Source organism: Coptis chinensis, chromosome 4 (assembly GCF_015680905.1).
Source record: "Coptis chinensis isolate HL-2020 chromosome 4, ASM1568090v1, whole genome shotgun sequence".
NCBI classification, from domain to species: domain Eukaryota; kingdom Viridiplantae; phylum Streptophyta; class Magnoliopsida; order Ranunculales; family Ranunculaceae; genus Coptis; species Coptis chinensis.
In genome coordinates, this window is record NC_141459.1 from 18,418,703 (window position 1) to 18,441,214 (window position 22,512).

The 22,512-nt window shown below is 37.2% G+C and overlaps 2 protein-coding genes across 3 annotated transcripts; both read left to right on the forward strand.

The window, feature by feature from the left end:
- The first annotated feature begins 6,344 nt into the window (after positions 1-6,344).
- On the forward strand, positions 6,345-11,681 carry LOC147502346 (RNase L inhibitor protein-like protein). Of its 2 annotated transcripts, none has more exons than XM_086607185.1 (10): positions 6,345-6,580; positions 6,653-6,696; positions 6,787-6,839; positions 7,053-7,116; positions 7,619-7,661; positions 8,860-8,996; positions 9,459-9,549; positions 10,354-10,425; positions 10,648-10,776; positions 11,263-11,681. In XM_086607185.1, exons 1-10 carry the CDS (start codon positions 6,486-6,488, stop codon positions 11,267-11,269), a joined length of 735 nt encoding a protein of 244 aa, XP_086463311.1. In that variant the 5' UTR covers positions 6,345-6,485; the 3' UTR covers positions 11,270-11,681. The 2 variants fall into 2 exon arrangements, with proteins under 2 accessions (XP_086463311.1, XP_086463310.1); XM_086607184.1 differs by having other exon boundaries at positions 10,648-10,760.
- Positions 11,682-11,930: 249 nt separating this feature from the next.
- On the forward strand, positions 11,931-17,422 carry LOC147502347 (SAP domain-containing protein). Its single transcript, XM_086607183.1, has 6 exons — positions 11,931-12,305; positions 12,762-14,246; positions 15,089-15,286; positions 15,379-15,530; positions 16,578-17,057; positions 17,139-17,422. Exons 2-5 carry the CDS (start codon positions 12,797-12,799, stop codon positions 17,043-17,045), a joined length of 2,268 nt encoding a protein of 755 aa, XP_086463309.1. The 5' UTR covers positions 11,931-12,305; positions 12,762-12,796; the 3' UTR covers positions 17,046-17,057; positions 17,139-17,422.
- The last annotated feature ends 5,090 nt before the right edge of the window (positions 17,423-22,512 follow it).

Sequence of the window (22,512 nt, forward strand, 5' to 3'; positions counted from 1 at the left end):
TCTGACATGGTCGTTTGGCCTTTGAACCAAATAGTCTGAGTTGGTCGTTTGAGACAGAGTTCTCTATTTTTTCATGAAATGATCTGAGTTGGTCGTTTGACCTTTGAACCAAACGATCTGAACTGGAAGTTTGACCTTTGAACCAAATGGTTTGAGATGGTCGTTTGAGATAGAGTTCTCTTTTTTCATGAAACGATCTGAGTTGGTCGTTTGGGAATTCAAAGGAACGATGTGCGTGGCTGAGTCGTTTGAGCATTCAAGGGGACGGCATGGCTGGGTCGTTTGGACAAAAAAAAAAATTGAATTTCATTTTGTTTTTACAACACTTTCATATCCAAAAAATAAACAAATTCCATTTTCAAAACATCAAATTCATATACACTTTCAAATTTATTACAAAACATCAAATTCCACTTCAAACCATCAAATTGGATTCCAACACATCAAATTCATTTCCACATCAAATTTAAATCGAATATATCAAATTCCACTTCAAAATATATCAAATTCAAAAATACATAAATTACATCAAAATTGGAAGCCGCATTCAAAAATCAATTATGATAATTGTACCGCCCACCACTGTACTTGCACCTAGTCAAGTTGTACACCTCATCGAACGAGGACCTTGCTTCTTCGGGAATATTATTCCCAGCCAATTGCAGATCTCTCTCTATCATGCGACTAGTTTCATTGATGACGTCGTTCTGTCAAAAAAAGGGAAATCAAGATAAGTTACCAATCAAATGCAAAAAATCACAATTAGAGAAACTCAATTAAAAATCACAATACTCACAATTGGTGTACAGTTGGGAAGTGTCTCTAGAAAGATATGAATAGGAGGATGTAGGAACCGTTATTCAGAATGACTATTTCTACAAACCGCGAACACCATGAGCAATGAAATTAATGGATGTCCACGATTTGTGATTGGAGAACATACCTTTTCAGATCCGGTTTTGATAACTCTGAGAATCCAAGCTTTATGAATCTGAAATCAACCTCTTGATCTTCTGTTGTATTCCTTTAGAATAAATTAGACGTTGTGTGGACAACGATCTACCAACCCCCTTCTTTCTCTCAAGATCATAAACGAATTCAAATCTACTTTTCTTGCCTCTTTTCTAATCCAATAAATAGTGAATTTCAGCCAGAAAGAAAGAGTATTCTATTTATAGGCTACAACAGGGACCATGAGGAGAAATTAGGGTTGGGCCTCCTGACGGGCTTGGGCTTCCCATGTTCGCCCCGAACACACGACCCTAAGTCCGTCAACAAATGGCTTATTCCACTAAAGGCCATTGTTGCACTACCGCTCTAATCCCAAATTACGTGTTAGCGTTTATGGGCTCCATATTATATGGTCGTTGATCTCCCCGTGTTTAAGATATTGAATGTCCGTTTATTAAGTCAAGTTATTGACAACTACATTAATCAACTTCTTATGTCCTTGAGTAGTACCGCTCAACCTCATTGTCATGTCGGAATAAATCCACCTACGTGGTTTACATGACAATCTTTTGAGCTCCTCAAGGGGAATCATCAACCCGACTTCTTGGGGACACGGATTTCTTTTATAATCAACAACACACCTTACATACAATGTCATTATCCAATCCATCGAGTTTGTTGATTCACAAATGAATCTCACTCATTGATGATTTAAAGCAATGTACAATGCATGCAAGTGCCCGTTATTATATCCGGATTAGGAGGACAAACATCCATAATAATAGAGGCGTTTGTTCTCTTATATATTCAGTATAAGGAGAAACAACCTCACTTGGTCCCTGCTTCATACACACACAAAGTGTACTAGTATAATCTTATAGTCAAAATAGACTAATACCATATTATACTACAATTGTACTAATGGTTTGTCCAAATCCATCTAGGTTGTGAACGATTACTTATACTTTATAAGGCACTGATGATATGATCTTCTGTGTGTTCACACCATATCATCTACAACATAAAGTATTAGACACATGCATATAACTAATAACATATATAATATGCATAACATTTGCCCATATGATTCTCATTTAAAATATAAAGAATTAGAGTTAATACAAAAGTAATGCTTTAGTATATAACCCTATCAGAGGACGCTCAGGGTTTACCAATCAAATGTGAGAATTCCTCACATACCAAATCATGTAGTTTGGATGACACTCCCATGGATAAGACGAGATAGGTCCTTGATTGCAGGGTTGGATCATGTGATTCTGCTATGACTCGCAATAAGTTGGCCCAATATTGGTCCATCTCACCTCATACCCGCGTCCTGCTACAGTTCTTGTCGTCCAATTTGGTGTTGGAGGAGATAGCGGGTATAAGCTGCACGTGACCCAATTGATGCACAACCTTTGCGGCGGTAAAACTCGACAATGTTGAAAAAATATATCAATCCCTCAAAAAATGCAATGTCATCGATCGAGCTTGTAGCTCTGACATTATTGTAAGGGATGTCAATCAACCTGAAACAAAATCAAATGTGTCATATTAACAACTCCAATGATCAATTACTAAAAAAAATAATATAAACAAACTTAAATAGTTAAACTTAAATACTTACATTGAAACAATTCATATTCATCAAGTATCGCTCGATAATATTGCAATGCATGTTTTGTATCGTCATAGTGCATAGCGACTATTGTATGTCTATGAGAACACACCTTAGACAAGTTATAGTCTATGTTTGGGATTTGTCTGAATACCGGGAAGTACTCATAGATCCACGCCTAGATATATATATACACATAAATAGTTAACATATTGATAGAGTAATAAAATTAACATTACAAATAATCTCTAAAATACTAAAATTTTAGCTGTAAAAGAGTCATATAGCCTGTAACCCCTTTCACCTTCGCACATGTAGAAGCCCCAAGACCTCTATACAAAAACGCCAAAATTGTTGCACCCCATTATACTCTCCTATCTCATTGAATTTCAATAATTACCTCCTATAACATAGAGGCACTCTAGTCCCAGATTTGTCAGTAAAAATGGCACATCCAAAGAAAAATAGGATAAAAGCTCTGACAGCCCGTTGGACTTCCTGCAAACTCGAGACCTTCTCCACCACCTTCCTAGCAGTGTTATATATGGGCTTATCATGAACCTTGTTAGCAAAATGCTTCCGAAGGAATTATAGCCTTACTTTTGAAATGAACTTGCTAGCTTCTATCTCCGTCTTAATAAAAAAAATGGGGAAACCTAGAGCAGCGGTGTAGGAGATTTACCGATTGTTGTAAGTTCAACTCGCTATCCCCTTGCACCGCTTTTTCTTTAACTGTGACTCCACAGATTTGCACAACATCGTCCAAAGTCACAGTCATCTCCCCAAATGGCATATGGAAGGTGTTGGTCTCCAGATGCCACCTCTCCACAAATGCAGACCAATGGTGGATCCATATGCTCGTAATAACTTAATAGGAGATCATACAACCTAGTCCTTCTCAACTTGTGCTCAAATCTCGGAGACTTTCTAAATTCGTTCATGAAATCCCATTAGCACAACTTCTCTAAGTGCGAAACACACTTCAACTCTCCGCGATCCTTTTGAAACAACCAAGCACGCATTAGACTCAATGAGCATAAACAAAATATTTTGTAAAAGAAAATCAAAGTACTAAAGAAAATCAAAATATTACCCTCTTCTCCCAAACATCACGAGCGATATGCACCGCATAGTCATACAACAGCTGTGACTCATACGGGCCACCCCCATACTCACCTCTTTTGAACTCCAAATCATCATTGGATTTTCTCACAAAATCCAATACTAGAGGTGTTTCTTCTACTGGTGGTACGACTTCTACCACATTTTTTCCACATCATCATCCTGCTCCTCCTCCTCCTCCTCTTCCTCATCCCCATTGTCATCCTCTTCATCACCCTCCTCATCACTCTCCTTTTCCCCCTCCTCACCCTCCTCTTCCACTATACTCTTCTCACGATCCATATTTACATCTAAATCTATATTGTTATCGCTATCTACACTATCTTCACTCGAAACTTCAGGAACCTCGAACTTTTTTTCTTTGTGGTCCCCTCTACGCACTGATGCCGTTGTGCCTTCTCCCCTTCTTCTCTTTCTTTCAGGCGCGTCACCACTAGAGGAACCGCCACCAAACAACTTCTGCATACCCTTGAATGTAGTTTTCACTACATTCTTCACATTATTTGATCGAGGACCCATTGCTACAAAGAAAAATAAAACAAGTATATATTAGTAACTATAATAAGTTTAATCAAATCTAAATCATAATCATATTCTGATTTTTAACACTACTATTACAGTTCAAAACTTCTAAAAATTCAAACAAGAATTACTTCAAGAATGAAACAAATACCATAATTGGTATACCACTAAGATTATTAAAAGAAAAATCAAACACCATTAAATTCAAACAATTTCCAATAGATAATGCAATGGAACTAGATAAATTGCTATGTTCAATACAAATGAACCTAGTCTTAAAACAATGCTTCAACAATACACCAGGTATAATTCCATAAAACTCATTTCTCGACAAATCAAGTAATCGAAGATTCTAAAACTAAACAACAAACTCTGGTATTAAACCAGACATTGCATTACTACTCAAATTAAGTTTCCATATATTCACCATTTCAGCATATTTGACAAGGTACATTGCCTGTAAATCGGCAAAAGTATACAGGATACAATTCTTTATACATTTCTAGCTAAATTACAATGCTTTATACATTTCGAGCTAAATTACAATTCTTTCGACATTACAAGTGCCACAAAATACAAACACTCTAAAACGGATAATGGAAATACACAAACACTCAAACACTACAAACACTCAACTCTATTTCTAACTCTAAATCTTGTATTGGCTCATACAAAGAATGTTCAAGAATATTAAAAAAATAAAATAAAATAAAAATCAAACGACCTCTCTATGTCTTTTTGGCCATTTCCAAAACGACTTCCTTGAGTCGTTTGGGGCATCTTCAAAATGACCTCAGTGGGTCGTTTAATATTTTTCAAACAATACTTCGTTTTGGAGTTCAAACAACTTGCATTGTATAATAATCAACAATAGAAACCACAAATTATTCAACAATAACAACCATACTTATTATTCAACAATAGAAACTACAAATTGAGAAACTAGAGTTGAATTAAAAAAAAAAAAATTAAACAAAATGCACTCACAAAAATTGATATTCGAAACTGAAGAAATCCTTGTTTGCACCAACGAAACTATCCTTGTCTGCACTCCACAACAACCCAATTGAATCAACAAAGTCAAAATCTCCAAACTCCAACACCAACTCTCAAACTCAACTCCACAATGTCGCCCAAACTCAATGTCTACAATGAGTGTTAACAATGGCGGTTAGAATGCACAAAATCAAGTTTTAATTTTGGTTTGTTTTTTTGGTTTTGGGTTTTTTGTTAGACTCGCGAGAGAGATGACCGGTTAGGAAAGGTTGAGTAACCGGTATGCGTTGAGGGTGTAGGGGGTGTATTGGGCTTGCTTTGGACTTCGCTGCTTGGGCTTGGGTTGGAGGTTGCCCAATCCAATTCATGTGGTGCCCAATACAGATAGGGCTAGCAATGGGTTGGATCGGTTCGGATATATGCAAATCCAAAACCGATCCACTTTTCAACGATACAGACCTAGAACCCAACCCGCCCCGAATGGATATTTGAGTTAGAGAACCATAACTGAACCAAAAACTTTTTTTTTGATTCCAAATCCGATCCGTTCCGAACCAATAAGCTCAATTTCAACCCGGGAACCGAAGTTTTTATAATTGGATCATAATTTTCGTTATATAAATATTAAATATTTTTTTTTGCTAAACACTAAAACAAGATACACAAATCTAAAAGACATAATGAATGATTTGAAATCCAAATTTGTAAGGGAGGATTTTCCTTTAGATAGAAACCATTTTTTATTATGTAAAAAAATATCGTAATATTACATATGTATTTTGCATATCTTATTTTGGAACGTTAAATATTGCAATGTTGCATAAGGTAATAGAAATATATGGTAGAGGAAAATTAGGAAGAATAAGACTAAAAATTTTAATCGGATCAGGCCCATAATGGTTCGGTACATACTTAATCTGAAACCAATCCAATATGCTAACTACCTGTCCCAGACCCGCTTTTATTGGTTCGGACTGGATCAGGCATCGGTTCTTTTCCGACCCATTGCCAGCCCTAAATACAGGACTATAATCTATTCGGGGCAGTGGAACATTGTCAATTGTAATGGCTTGCATATTGTTTGTTTTGGGCCAGATTTCGATGTATATGTTGGGATTCAAGTCCAACCCAGTTCATTGATAGTCCACAACACACAAGCCTTTTCCGCCATCTGAAAACTCTCCGCCATCAGTCTCAGACGGCAAAAGGTTCATAATCACTCCACTACACCGAACTTATTAACACTCTCTCCCCATCTTTTTTTTTAAAAAAAAAAATGGGCCACAGCAAACCCAGGCGACAAAGAGGCCACAACTACCACGAATCTTCTCACCATCGAGGCCAGTCCAGTAAATTTCGCGAGCCTTCACGGTATATTCATCTTTTTCTTTTTCCTTAGTTTATTTTGCCTTAAGCTTAAATTGATATTTGCACTCATTGCAGCGAAGACCAAAACGAAAACGGAGACTCTCTCCCAACTGCCCAAGGTATATATATATATGCTTAAATTTTGTGAACCGTAATAATTGAAACTCTCTCACAAATTTACTTTTGTTTTTTTTTTTTTAATTTGGTAGATGAAGCAAATGAAGAGGGGCCATTGGTTCCAAATATTCAGCTTGCCATGTGGGTATGCTCACTTCACAACAATTGACATAACATTGTCACATATTATATATTATTAGAAACAGAAACTTTGTCCACTAAATTTGTATTTCATTATAACTGTATGAATAGACTTCTTATAGATGATTGTTAATACACTGTGCACATCTTCTACATAGATTTAAACTACGATTGATTTTATATCAAAACTCTTAACTAATGTTCTTGTATGGTTCAGGATTTTGGCCAATGTGATGCTAAAAAATGCACGGGACGCAAGCTTTCAAGGTTTGGCCTGTTGAAGGAAAGTATTCAATTTATAGCTATATGCCAGTGTTTATGTTGTCTTGGTGCATTCTATTTTAATTGTCTTACTCAGTATTCTAATTACGTGTTTTAAATTCATCTTCCTCTCATCTTATTCTTGTGCAGCAACAGCAAAACAACTTTTTGCATATTTTTGTCTAGAGAGTAATCCACACGATGTATCTAATAATGGAATTTTGAAAGTGTAGATGTGATTGATTTACAATTGTTAGTAAATTAAGAAATAGAAGTGATACAATCATGGTGGAGACTGTATCATCAAATAATCTCAGACTGGGAGAAGCACGGCTTGAGTCTCCCATAGTTCAGATTGTTGAAAAACTTAATTGCTTTTATTTTCCTCCCAAGTTCAAGCTAACTTCTGCAAACATTCAACACCTTTTGCAACTTTCCTATCACATAGTTACTTGATCTATACATTCATTTTTTCATCTGTTACTGTTACTGATCCTGGGAACTGGATTTTCTTGGACATGCAGGAACTGCGCGTAACAAGTGGTTTCGGGGGAATTGTGCTAAGGTAAATCCAACTAATTTTTGAAATCTCGTTTGTTAACTCGGTGTTACAGTCTGTTCTGTTCTGTAGTTACTGGAGAAAACATTTTTAGAATCTATCTATCTTATACTTGATTTAACTAAACTAGTGTACATCATCTCGAAGGTTTCTGTATTATAAGTGCTTAATGTGTTCATCTTTTTATTTGCAATTAGTTTATACCTGTGTCCTCTATAACGGAAATGCATAGGAGATGCCTTGGAACTTTAATCTCTAGGAGCCTCTTGTCAGAAGTACTGCTTGTGCACCGAAAATTGTTCTGGCACTTTGGATTCAATCCTTCTCCAGACTATGGCTCATTAACTTTGGATATCCAATCCCCAAGGAACCACAATTATCCAGATTCTGTTGCTAGGACTTTTTTCACATCAAGTACCATAGTAAAAGAGTCTTACCTTGTCATCTAAGACACAGAGGTGACATAGCAAATTTGTGACATTACCAAATTTGGTTGTGAAGGTACAAATAGGTGAAACGACAATCTGTGCCTAGATGGTGTCCCTATTTTAGAGAGGGATGAAGGGAAATGGAAAACTTTTAAGTTTGATGAACAAGTTATTATAAGGATTATGAAATTAATTTCATTTTGCTACTTAGCATCAGTTTCCTGAAGTGAGTAAAAAACAATCTAATTTTCTTTATATATGTCAATTTAGTTTTTTTATTTATTTGTTTGTTTATTTATTTTAATAAGGTTTGACTATCATGTTAATCTGAAAATAATATTTTGCAAATACGTCATATGATATTCTTTTTTCGAGGCATATTAAGTGATTTTTAGAGTACTAGCAACACACAGACGAAAGGAGTGGCTACTGATGAAAGCAGAATTTATATTATTTGCCCAGGTAGAAGACTTGCGAAAATGGGATGTGTTTTAGATGTCAAACTTCGACATCAGTTATGCAACTGCTATGTTTTGATACCTATAATATTTTTGAAGCTGTACTTAGTTATTGTTCCATACATTGATTCCATGCTTTACTTAGCCCCCAATCATTTGAATCAGTCTGTTAGTTAAAGGTATACATATAGTCATATCGAGTTGTTTCTCCTACCCAGTCATAATTTTTACATACTGTCCTTCAAATGCATTGTAATTAGTGTTTCATGATTAATGTATCCAACTTTTGTTTATAATGCAAATCTAAAATGTTGGCAGTCCAGTTGGAACACAATGTGTCTCAAAGGAAGACCACCTGTTGATGAAGAGAAAAGGCTTGGCTGTAGTGGATTGTTCATGGGCACGTTTGAGTGATGTGCCATTTGTCAAGCTACGCTGTTCTGCTCCTCGTCTTTGTATAACCCAACCCCCCTCCCCCCTAATCATTTATTCAGATTTATTATATTTTCCATTTTACATGTCCAGTTTTACAAATTTGCAACACGACCAATACTGTGCGAGTGTTTATTTAACATGTATCATGTTTGTGCAAGATGTCATATGACACTTTGGTTCCATTTTTCTTGGTTGTATAGCCAATAATCCGTTCTTAGGGCCTTCTCCACTAAATTCTCCCATATAAAAGAATTCCTGTGACCATCTTAATTGAAAATCTTGATATCCGTCAACTAGCCTTTGAATGTTTGTGAATTTGGACCCTGAAGTATGATTTCTTACCGATGAACTAGTCTTTTGTAGAGAACAGTGCATGTTGATGATTTAGACTATATATAGTTGAAAGTGCAAGTACTTCTCTCGCCTTTGCTAGCTGTGAATTATAAATTATGACATAGCTGATAAAGTCTGTTGAATTGCAGTACCATGGTTGGTGGCAGCAAATCCTGTGAATTATGGTCGACCATGTCAGCTCTCTTGTGTGGAAGCTTTATCTGCAGCTTTATTTCTATGGTACCGAGTCTATTCGTTTTATAATTATACTTTTTGAAGGGATTCTGCTTTCTTGCTGTCATGAGTGCTATAGATCTTCATCATCTGTATTTTCCAATGAGATTCTGTCGAGAAATATAAACAGGTGGATATTCATAGAAAGTTAGAAGTTACTCTTTCTTGGTACTAGTGTGAAGCCCCTACAATTATATTCTTCGAATAAAACTGAGAGTGTTGTTTAGCTCATTGATCTTATAAACACCACCTCTCAATGAATTTCTAAGATGAGTAGTTGTTCGTAGCTGGTTAATTTTATTGAGATATCAGATATGCAAGCAGTATAAAATTGACTGTCCAGTAATAGTCATTGAAGTCGAGCAGAAGTAATTAAATATGAGCAAATCTGGATTTATTTGAAGCGAGAAATAGATAACAACACATACATCCAGTGACATGTAGACTGTAGGTTTACTTGCCCTTGACCTCTTTAGTAACAGAGATCTGTGTCTTTGCACATACAAAATGGTGAAACCTCACCAAGTACTATGCTTGTTGTTACGTTTGTAATGCTGCTAAGATTGTCGCTGTCTTTGCCTGAACCTTCATGTAAATTAGACTTTTTTTAAGTGGTTTAATTGACATAAAGAAAAACAACCTTGTAATGGATATGTGTTGCTGACTTGCTGTTATCTTATACCCTACTAAATATAAATAAAAACAAATGTATGTACTGTTTTAAACTTGTTTACTTCATGGTTGTCAATTGTTAGTCAGAGTTTGGCCAGTTCGCGGCACTGCTGATATCCTTCATTTGTGTTTTTACAGTGGGGAAGAGGAAACAGCAAATCTGTTACTGGGAAAATTTAAATGGGGCCATGCTTTCTTGTCTCTGAACAGGTAAGGTTGGAGTTATTAGTAGCAAACAGCAATAACAATCGATAAGAATCCTGATTGTACAGTTGGAAATGATGATTTATGAATATCCGGCTTGTGGTAGACCCACTACTATGTATGTGTGCCACAAATTTGGATATACTTCCGTAGGGACATTGTATTGTTGCAGTACTTGCGTGGTTTACTAGTTTGAGCAACTTTTACTGGTCGTCTGATATTTTGCAGGGAACTTTTGAAGGCATACTCCGAATGTAACAACAGTGCAGAGATTATATCCGTCCAAAATGCTTGGCTTTCACAAAATTCTAGAGTTCCGAGGTCTCCTTCACAAAAAGATGGTATATTTGAAATGTTGTAAGAAATTTTCCTGTTAGGAATTGTGATTTATTAGTTTCTAGGGCTGTTTGGAGCTTAAACCATTAGCTAATAATGTAGTCACATTGATTTTTGGTCCTCATTTTTCGGAAGAAAGGTAAATTCAGTCTGAATCCTTCACGTGACGATTGTCTATAGGATGGTGCATAGACTGTGTTGACTATGGATTTACTATTCTGTATTATGAATAAGACAATCCAAATGTCTGGGTCTATGCTATTAAAATGTTAAAATCGGAATGTACATTTTACAACGCTGCCATGGACATTTGATTTATGTTTCTGATCTTACGGATGGACCAAAGTTTCAGCAAGTCTTTTTGTTGGTTTTTTACTTTATAATATAATGTTTTTGTTTTCCTGTCTGCCTCTCGTGTCGTTCATTGCACTTGAATAATTGTAGTGGCTTAAGAGTTAAGAGCGTTTCTGACTGTCCCCAATGTATATTTGTTCACTGTATTTGCAGAATCTAGTGAGGTGCCTGTCAGAAATGAAACTGGTTCTGATTATGATTCAGAAGATGGACTTCCACCGCTTGAGAAGAATTCAAATCATTCGATTTTTGAGCAAAGTGACTCTGATTCTGAAGACGAACTTCCACCGCTTGAAAAAAAAATATGAATCGGTTAGCACTTGAACAAAGTGAGAATGAGACAAGCGAGTGAAATGAGGGTGAAGATGTTATCCCTCCAAGAGGCTGGCAATGAACTGTGTTCCGTTCCTGTTGTTGGACATTCCGTTTTTGGAAGCGGCAGATTTTGTAGGAGGCTTTTTTTGTGGTTTATACTAATAAAGTTACACTTACAAAAATCTTTGTATGTAATGGACTTACTGTGGAAAAGGACCTCAATGCGGTTCATATTTTTTTATTCATTTAGTTTGGAAAGTTTACCTTGACCATGCATATATGGACCTTACCTTCTAAATTCTAATACACCGACACTATATATTATCTCCATTCGGATGAAACTTGGAAGGAAGGGATGAGTTAAACCGGACTCAATTTCGATCATGAGTGGAGCCCATGGGTAAAACATATATAGTGTCCATGGACCCAGAAGTAGTCAAGGGGCAGTTAGGGAATAGTAACAAAATTACTAGGGAGAAAATCGTCCATGACTCTCAAATCCCCATATAGCTCTTTCTCTCTCTCCTTTTTTCTACTTTTTTTTTTTTTTCTATCTATAAAAATCGAAGAGAAAAATTCTAAACCCTAAAAACTATAAGGAATCCCAATTTTTTCTTCTAATTTCTCTCTCTTCGATTTATTTTCGCCGAAAATTTTGTTCTTTTTGTTTTTCTGTATTTTTTTTTTTAATTTTATTTTCAGTGACGGAAAACATATTATTATTAGGGTTTCTGATTAATGGCGATGGTTGTTTACTGATTTTAAGATTACTTTTTTTTTTTGTCGTTATCTCTAATGCTTCTTGTGTTCTGAAATTTAGGGATTTTGTTTGTTTCTATCTTCGAGCTTTGATTTTTGCAGACCTTCGTTCTATTACAACTGTAAGCTCCCTCTCTCTCTCACTTTTGTTTATGCATGCTATTCATTGATGTAGAAATTTGGGTTTGTGATTTTTATCTAAATTGGTGTTTGGGTTAGGCTCAATTGTACATGTAATTGTGTCTTATCTTGTTTTTTTTCAATGCGTTCAATGTTTAATTACTAATTTTAATATTATAGTAGGGCAGGTTGTTACTTCTGTGCTAAAAGATCTTTTTTTTTGTCAATGTTTTGTTTTTCTAGCACAAAAATTGGGTTTGGTTGAAACATTATAATAGTTTACGCTAAATAGTATGGAATCAGTTGAATTTGTCTGTTTTAAATGATGGTTTATTGGAGTTTTTATCTGGGGTTTTGATGGATGCAAGCTTGTCTTGTCCTTTTTTAGTTTCGGTGTATCTGTAAACGTTTGGTTTTGTTTAGATGTTTAATTGGCTCTATTTTTGTATGTTGATTAGGATTTTGAAGGTGGTACTTGGTTGCATTCATAACAATGAAAACATCTTCACCATACCCGGTACTTGATAATAAGCCTATTGATCAGTGGAAAGTGACAGAGTTGAAGGAAGAGCTGAAAAGAAGGAGACTTACGACTAAGGGTTTAAAGGATGATTTGATAAGACGTTTGGACGAATCACTCCGTGCTGAGAGGGATACCCAGAAGGAGGAAGAGGTTAGTAATGAGAGGGAGAGTACAAAGGAAGAGCATACAATTCAAAATGAGAAAGTCACTGAAAAGGATGAAGTGGTTCACAAAGAGTCGGGGTTTGTAAAGGAAGATCACACAGTTCAGAATGAGAGGGACACTGAAATGAAAGAAGCAGTTCAGAAGGAGAGGGACACTGAAATGAAAGAAGCAGCTCTTAGCGAGAGGGACATTGCCAAGGAAGAAGAAGTTGTTCATGAGGAGAGAGGTTTTGCTAAGGAAGAAGAAGTCATTCATAAAGAGAGTGGTTCAGCTAAAGAAGACGTTGATAACGGTTTTGTTTCTGAAGTCAAATCTCATGTTAAAAACGAAGGTAATGAGACTAATCCGACTGCAACTCCAGTAGTGGTAGATACTAGGGTTCAGGATGAGAGTGAAACTGCACAGTTGGATAACGATTTGTCTGTGGTTGACGTTCATGGTAGTCCTGCTAAGCTGGCTGAAGGGAAAACCGAAGAGGGAGAATCAGTGGTTACTATTGACACAGTTGAGGTGGTCAGTCAGACGACAGTTGTAGGAGATTCTGTGGAAACCAATATCACAGAGACTAGTGTGGTAACTGTAACATCCAGCCGTCTAGAGTCGCAGAACGATGAAATCGAGATTGGGAAGGAGGATTCAGTCCCTCCCTCCAATGATGCTGAGCTCAATATTTCCAGTCCGAACAATCAGGTATCTGAGGTCAGCCCTTGTTTAGGGTTTCAAGTAAAATCTGATTCTATTTCTACTGATTCTGTGTCAATTAATGAAAAGAATGAACTAAAGGATAATTTGAATGCTGATAATTTCCATATAGAACTAGATAATGTTAAGCCGGAGATGGTGCAACCATCATCCAGCGATGTTCCCCACATTGGTGGAGATATACATCCACGGGATGACCAAGAGCCTTGTGAGAACCAGGGCTCTGTTGAAGAGATAGATGACGTCAATGCTACTAATGTGGACCTTAGCAAAAAAAATGATAGTGGAGATGGGGGGTCCTCGGAAAAATTAAACTTAGATCGAAGTTCAGGGGATGATTCTATGGAGGAGGACGTATTGGAGAGTAAGCAAGTTGAGTCAAATCATATCTCTGCTGAAGTTGGGGATAAGAGTGAGCTAACCAAAGACCACATCATGAAAGAGGGAAGTCCTATTGATGTTACAGGGGTTGGTTTCTCTCCTGAAATGAAAGATGGATCCACTGACGCTAAGAGCAGTGTTGGTGTTCAAGCAGAGAAACGTAAACTTGAAGGTAAACTTTGTATGTCTTTTCCTTGTGTTTGAAGTTTTCTGTATGGCATATGCTTACCTTATGGATTATATACTTCCTAAACTATAGAATAAGATTCTTTTTTTTTTTTTAATCGCTTGTCAGATACTTATCTCAAGACTGTTTTTGCTGATTGTGCTGACATATTTACTCATTTCGCTATTAATGATATAAAATTTGTTGAAACTTGTTTGTTCTCGCCTTAGAAAATAATTATTTACTTGTTTTGCTTTAAATGATATAAAGTTTGTTGTAACTTGTTTGGTCCCGCCTTAGGAAATGCCGATGTCTCTGTTGGAATGCAGAGCATGCATTGCAGATAGATGGTATTGGGCAAATCTTTTTAAAGAACTTTGGCCTAAATAATGTGCATTTTGTTGTAACAATTTCTAGTGAGCTTGCTAATATCTGTTCGTGGTTTTAATCAATTTGTTTTTCAGGTCTGCTTTTATGCAGTGGAATATTCTATATGTATGGGGGTGCTTTGGCATGTTTTTTTATTTGTTTTTTAAATAAAAATTCATTGCCTTGCTGTAGTTGTTTTTTGTGTTTTGAGTTCTGTGTACAATTTGCCTTCAGAGGTGCAGTCGACCTTTGATATGTTGTAAGATGTATCATGTATGTCACATGAAAATTAGATTTACGAAAATTTGTTATTGTGAATTATATGGTTACCTAATCTTTTATTGATTTGCTTGTTCTACTCTGTCCACCACTAAATGTGCTTAAATTGTAAGATTGGTGGTAGTGTTTTTAAAAGAGATGGACCAATTTTCCACTTGTTAATGCATTATTCTCATGGTTTTATAACGTATCTGCTTCAGATCAAGAAGTTCGAAACAATGAACCTCCCAAGAGGCGTAGGTGGAATACGGAATCCCTCAAACTTCCTGACCCACAGGCCTCTATTCTCACGCCTTCAACAACACCGAAGGATGCTCATCTGTCTACATTTCCTAAACGCAACTTCAATCGGTCAGATTCAGCACTTAGTGGGGGTGATACCCCAAAGGAGCGTGTTGGTAAGAGACTATTGTTTGTTTGTGTTTAGTTTATCTAGATGTGCTAAATTAATATTTCCTGTTTAATCGCTGGATTCTATTTTTATTGGCAGTTCCACCATCCCCAAAACCTCCAACTACGTCTCTGAGAATTGATCGTTTTCTCCGTCCATTCACTCTGAAAGCAGTACAAGAACTTCTTGCAAAAACTGGTACTGTCTGCGGTTTTTGGATGGACCAGATTAAGACTCACTGCTATGTGACGGTACACCATCCTTCTTTATTTTACTTATTTGCTTATGTACCCCTCCACTTTATAATAGTTTACGTTTTGGTTAGAGATTGAGTTGCATTGGTTCTCCTTTGCACATTGCTTTGTCAGTTCTTCATTCTGAGATATGTTGGTTATCTATTCTGTCGTGGTCATATTTTAATTTCAATATGCTTCCTTGTCTCTACCTTTTCTTGTTGTCATGTTATTTGTTAGGTTAGCAGTAAAGTTGGCATGTGTGTTGTCCTATACTGGGGATTACTCACTCTAACCATCATACTTCTTATCTGACTTTGATCTCCATGTATACATATTTGCTATTACCCATCTAAAAATGAAGTTGGGGATCAATGCAATATTCAAATTTTCCAGTACTTGAATGCATAGTACAAATATCGCGATATAACGTGATATTTGTCGATATCTATTGAGATTTCAGAGAAAGATATATAAAATATCACGATCTTGTTTAGAGATATATACGACTGCAAATATCAGTGATATTTCAATGATATTTGTGATATTTGGGGATATTTGGCAATATTTTGTGTATGTAACAATTTTATTTAATATTTACTATTATATTTCAAATAAATATAAATAATGTATCATGATATATTAAGAAATATCTACAATATCCATGATATTTGTTGATATATTGGATATATTTACAATATTTGCATGTAAAACAATGTCAAATATCCCCAAAGAGGGGGATATATCCACGATACATATCGAGAAATTAAGTATCAATAAATACCCATATCCTGATATTTTGTACTATGCTTGAATGCAATCTGTTAAAGTTCAAGAATTTTTCATTTCCTTCAAAACAAACGTCGGACCAAATGCAGGACCCAGATATCTCGGTATATTACTCCAACATGTCAACTGACTAAGCTTTTTGAAAGGGAAAAAATTGATGTTGATTGCTTTCAACAGATGAAATGTCGATAATCAAATCAACTTACATACGTTTATGGCTTAGTCTTACCTATGTAGCATGAGTTTATTTGATCTTGTATGATTATGTTCTTGTAGTTTTCATCGACGGAGGAAGCCATAGAGACTCGAAATGCTCTTTACAACCTTCAATGGCCTCAAAATGGTGGAAGGCTCCTGGTTGCTGAATTTGTTGACCCCCAAGATGTGAAATTACGGGCGGATGCTTCTACTCAGCCCCAGGTACCTCCGGTCAGCAACAAACCAGCTCCAGTTCCAGTTCCAGCTCCAGCTCCATCACAGCCCAAACCGTCCCCTCGCCAAAATGTTTTAAAGCAGCAACTGCCTCCCCCTCCCCCACCACCACCAATTACTAACCCTCACACTGTAAGGGAGCGACTTCCGCCTCCACCCCCGGCTTCGGTTCCCAAGAAACCGGACCCACCTATTGTTACACTTGATGATCTATTCAGGAAAACCAGAGCAACTCCTAGGATCTACTATTTGCCACTGTCTGAAGAGCAGGTAGCAGCAAAGCTTGCAACGCAGACAAAAAACGCCAACTAGTCAAAGATCAAGGTGTGTTGCATAACAGTCGCTACTAATTTAGGAATGTGATTATTTGATTTTTATGATATTGAGTTTGTATTATTGTTTCAGGGAGCTTCACTTGGGGCAAGAAATTGAGATGTGAGTTTGTCGAAGAAGGGATCGATATTGTGTATTGGCCTTGAACATTTTAGGTCGCCCTTGAACATGTTTGTCCTGAGTTAGTCTCGAGTTGGGATTGCTTGGCAACTTTATATTATGCAAAAAAATTAGGATCGAGTAATCTGTTACTACTGTATTTCCTATAATCAGGATTTTCATTTTGTAGCCTATGGAACTCCGGCTCTCTTTTATGTTTTTGACATTTTAATTTTATTTCTATTGGCCTTCTCCCCTGATCCGATTCATCACTTAATGTCCAAACGTATCCTGATGGGCTGATTCAACCCAGTAAAATCCACATCTGAGAGCTGAAAGTAGTAATTGAAGATTAATAATGTCATATAGTAATTATGATGTAAGTAAATTATGCACACAATTAAGATTCAATGATATGATTGTTCTTTTCACCCCCGATGGGTGAAGTAATATTGGTTGAGAGTCTGAGATCAATGAACCAAATTGTAGGTTTACCAAAATTGCAATTTTGGGCTAGCCATATAACATATATAACATGTGTATTTCAAAATCCGCATGTGGATAGTACTAAATCTACTATTAAATCAAGGATTCTCGGATTGAACTGTGGTTTTCACTGTGTTGAGACAGCTTTACTCTGGTTTGAAGTAAAAGAGGCGTCCAAGTGGCAAGTGGTGAATGGATTCTAATTGCGTCTATGCACCCACCCATCTTTTACTTTCACTCTTTGACAAGATGACAATATCTTGTTTTTGGCGCTGGATGGTGGATATGGTGTCGTGCCTAAACGCTCAACTTTACCGACATTCGAAATTTCTCTTATCCTCTATACTTGTATTACTTTTTCTTCAATGCCACAAAAATGTAAATGCACTCAATGTGCAGTGTTCTGGTTGTGGACCGTTGATTTCGAATCTCTTATCAAAATTGAATAAGAGTAAAACCGGTAGATCAGTTATTTAACTAGCTACACCAAATCATAAATCTTTACGTGTTTGTTTATTTCTCTCTCGCCGCCCTTCCAAAAATAAAAAGAAATAAATCACTCTTCATTCTCAACCTCCATCGCCCTCCTCCTTCACCAAAAAAAAAACTCGATATCATTTGTAGCGCAACTTGTTGCACTTTTGTCATAATTTTGCCATTCAGAAAAGACTTGCAACGCAATTTGTTGCATGGTTGTCTTAATCATTTGTAAAACTCGTTATTATTATAAATAAAATTTCAAAAAAATAAAAAATCAAAAAAAAAACAAATAATAATAATAATAATAATAGGATAAAAATTAAAATATATAAATATTGAAGGGTGCTGAAAAGTTAGAAGGATTCAGGCTCAGGTGAAATGGAAAGTTGTGGGTTCATAGTTGTGATGAAGGTTGGGTATCCGGTGGTGTGTGAATTGGGCAGTGGAGAATGGGTTGTAGTAAAGGTGTTGGTAGTGACTACTGTTTTGATGCTATTGTGGAGGTTGGGCTGTGATGGTGGTACAGGCGGTGGGGATGAGAAGAAGGTGGTGGTGGACGTTCGATTGTGTGCAATGGTGGTGGTGAGAGATGGTGAATAAGTTTTGGGATTTGTTGAACTGTCAACGAGATTTGGTTTTGCCGATTTGGGATTTGTTCTACGGGAGTTGGGATTTGTCAATTTTGGCATTTGGGTTTTGTTCGACCGGATTTTTTGAGTTTTCGATGGGATTATTTGGCTATGAGAAGGAAGAAAAGTCTTGCTCTCTTGGTTGCTTCTTCTGGTTTCATTGCCCCAACACCTAATAAGCGTGTTCACTGTCCTTTCCGGGATCGTCATAGATGCACCAATGGGGTAAACAATAATGGGTTTAATGTTCCCTATATTTTCATGCATTTCGATAAACAACACATGGATTGTCAGTTAAGTATCGACAGGGCGGGAGATGAACTTAAGGAGGATCGTGAACTTTTTTTGTCACTAGAGGATTCCTTAAAGTCATTAGACAAATGGATTTGTGGCATTTGTCTTTGCATCCATGCATTTGGTATACCATGTCGTCATCCAGATGATACCATACAACCACCTGCTTTGATAGAGAATGGGGAACCCGAATGTGTCATTGTGGGCATACCACAACCACCCCCTAAGCCCAACACTACAAATCATACACCCACAACATAGAGGGGTGACAATAATACCCCTAATCCACTTGTTGATGCGTCCTCTCTTGATGAGACGCTACTTGACATCGTATTCCATATATCTTTTCGTACGGTGAAAAGTATACCACGTGCTGTCGTTTGGCCTTTTCTGGTGCACTAAAATCAGACCTTTGGGATATCATGGTTGATCCGGGTTCAGTTATGTCCTTGGTTCATCTCCTCCTTTTACCACGTTGCACTTTACTAGTTTTTCAACCACAGAACCGGTAGGAACGTCGTTCTGGTACCAGGAAAAACCTTTAGCGGAAACATATTCTCCATGCTTTGACGACATGGAATAAGAGCCTGGGGGGATGTTTCGTCTCTTAGAGTCCGTAATAGAGCATCCTTCAATCTAGTCTACCAGGAAATCCTCCCCTACTCAAAATGTGCGTCGATGCTTACAGAAAGTTGCTGATGGACATTTTGCTGCAACGGTAAAAGTGTTATCATCATCAGGGGTTGCTTCTAATACTATAGAGACTATACAAGTATTAGAGGAGAAACGAACACCCGATACGACAACCGCCTGTGAGACCTTCTGTTCCTTTTGCTGAGCCCCCTTTATTGGTAGAGAGACACCTTATTGTCATGCATTAGGTCATTTCCAAAAGGTACTTTTTGTGGTCGTGATGGTCTCCGGGCTCAGCACTTGTTGGATGCCATGAGTGGTGCTGTGGCAGCTATATCGTATGATTTGCTAGATGCTTTGACCCCTGTGGTGAATCTTTGGTTACAGAGACACTGTCCACAGTTGTTAGCAAAATTCATAGCGAGTGCTTCGCTTACTCCACTTCTTAAGCCATATAATAGCATTCATCCTATAGTTGTGGGCATGGTTTGGTGCTACTTGGTCTCCAAGATTGCAATGAAAAGAGTTTCCAAAGGTGTGGTAGGGTACTTATAGGTTTTTCAGTATGGGGTTGGTGTATCTGGTGGAGCGGAAGCAATTTTGCATGTTGTCAACCGTATAGTGTATACTAACAGTGACAATACCTCTCTTTCGGTGCTGCTAGTAGATTTTCAGAATATTTTTAACATGGTTGATCGGACTACCATGTTGAGAGAAGTTTGTATCCGTTGCCCAACTATTACCCCTTGGGTCGAGTACTTGTATTGTCAGCCTGCGAGGTAATATTTGGGGGATGGCTACATATATGGTCTGCTACTGGGCTCCAGCAAGGCCACCCTTTGGGTGCCCTTCTCTTTGCATTAGTGTTGCATCCCTTAATTTTCTACGGATCCAGTCCAGTTGCCAATTATTGCTACAGGCTTGGTACCTAGATGATAGGACTCTGATCGGAGATATAGAACAGGTGGCGATAGCGTTGGGTATGATTTAGGAAGAAGGACTTTACGGGTTGGTTTTTAATATAGCTAAAACTGAGATATTTTGGCCATCACTGGATCCACGTAACTCCACTCCTAGTCTTTTTTTTTTTCAGATTTGTCCCGTCCTCAGTAGGGGGTCAAGTTGCTTGGAGGTGCGGTCAGCACTGATTCATCCTTTGTCATGGGCCTTGCTTGCAAGTGTGTTGAAAAGGCTATAACTTTGATGGACCGTTTAGCTATTTTGGAAGATCCACAGTGTGAGTTAGCGCTCTTACGAGCTTGTGTTGGGCTCTCTAAGTTAGTCTTTGCGATTCGTACTTGTCTACCAACTTTTTTCAGAGAGGCGGCTAATACTTTTGATCCGGCATCTTCGCAGTGTTCTCCAGGGTATTGTCACACCCCGAATTTCGACAGAATTCGGAAAAACAACATTTGTTCCTGACTCTTCGATCTTCGAGGTGTGATGCACTCTCAACTCCCAAAAACCCATAAACAGTTTAAATATGCGGATAATTAAAAACCAATAAAAATTTTAAACTTAAACAAAAGTCATTTTCATTACAAAAATTTACAAATAAGATTAGGTTACAAATCTCTTTTCAATAACTCTTTATTTAAATTTACAAATGAAAATACAAATAACCTTGTCTCAACCACCTCAAGGGAAAACAAAGCATATCCTGAAATGCAATGCTAACGCAAACCACAAGCAGCAACTAACATTCTTCAACACTCAACCTGTCAAGACTTATCAACTATGTTCATTTAATGAACACACCCGATAAGCAAACATGCAAATCGGGTCAACATTATAAAAATGCTGGTGTGAGTAGCCCTACAATACAAATCATACTAATACATATATATACCCAATAAATAAGGCAGTTAGTTCCTCCACCGAGGCGCCTTAACTTCCAACGACTAATACAACATCCTTAAATACGCGGATAATTAAAAACCAATAAAAATTTCAAATTAACAAAAGTCATCTTCATTACAAAAATTCACAAAACTGATTAAGGGTTTTTGGGAGTGGAGAGTGCATCACACCTCGAAAATCGAAGAGTCGGGAACAAATATTATTTTTTCGAATTCTGTCGAAATTCAGGGTGTGATAGGTATTGTGTTTCTGATAGTCCTCGCTTTGGTGATTTGCAGTGGCGTTTATCGATACTCCCATTACGTCTTGGTGGGTTAGGTATTTATTGTGCCACTAATGTCTCTACTTTTGCTTTTGTGGTCTCCCGTTATTAGACTTATGAGCTTCAGAACCACATTCTTAGGAGTTGTGACACAGTGCCTTTGGATGAGATTCTTGATGTTCTTATCAGTGCATTGAGTCTCTGTCTACCCAATTTTGACCTCAATTCTATGGATGTGAATGCTACCGTCCCCTCAAAACCACAAAAAGTTTTGGCGAAAGCGTTCTATGGTAAGAATGTTGCTGGTATTGAGAGGGAGTTTGAGTTATCTGCTCATCAGAAAGCAGTCATTGGATGCTTGCAGTCAGAACACGCAAAGGATTTTCTACTTGTTATTTCGATGGAGGGACTTGGACAGCGTATGTCGCAGGTGGAGTATCGTTCTATTATTCGGTACTATCTCATGATTCCTTTGTACTCTGATGGTGGTTTATGCCCTGTTTGCAAAAAGAGTAGATTAGATGCTTTCGGGGACCATGCAACATATTGTAGACATTTTTCAGGTTTCAAATTATAGTGACATGATCATGTCAGAGATATTTTATGTGATGCATTTTGGAGGGCTGGGATACAAGTGAAGAAGGAGGCTCCCGTGAATTTTCTCACTGATCCGAATGAGGGAAGATCAACACTTCGGCCTGTG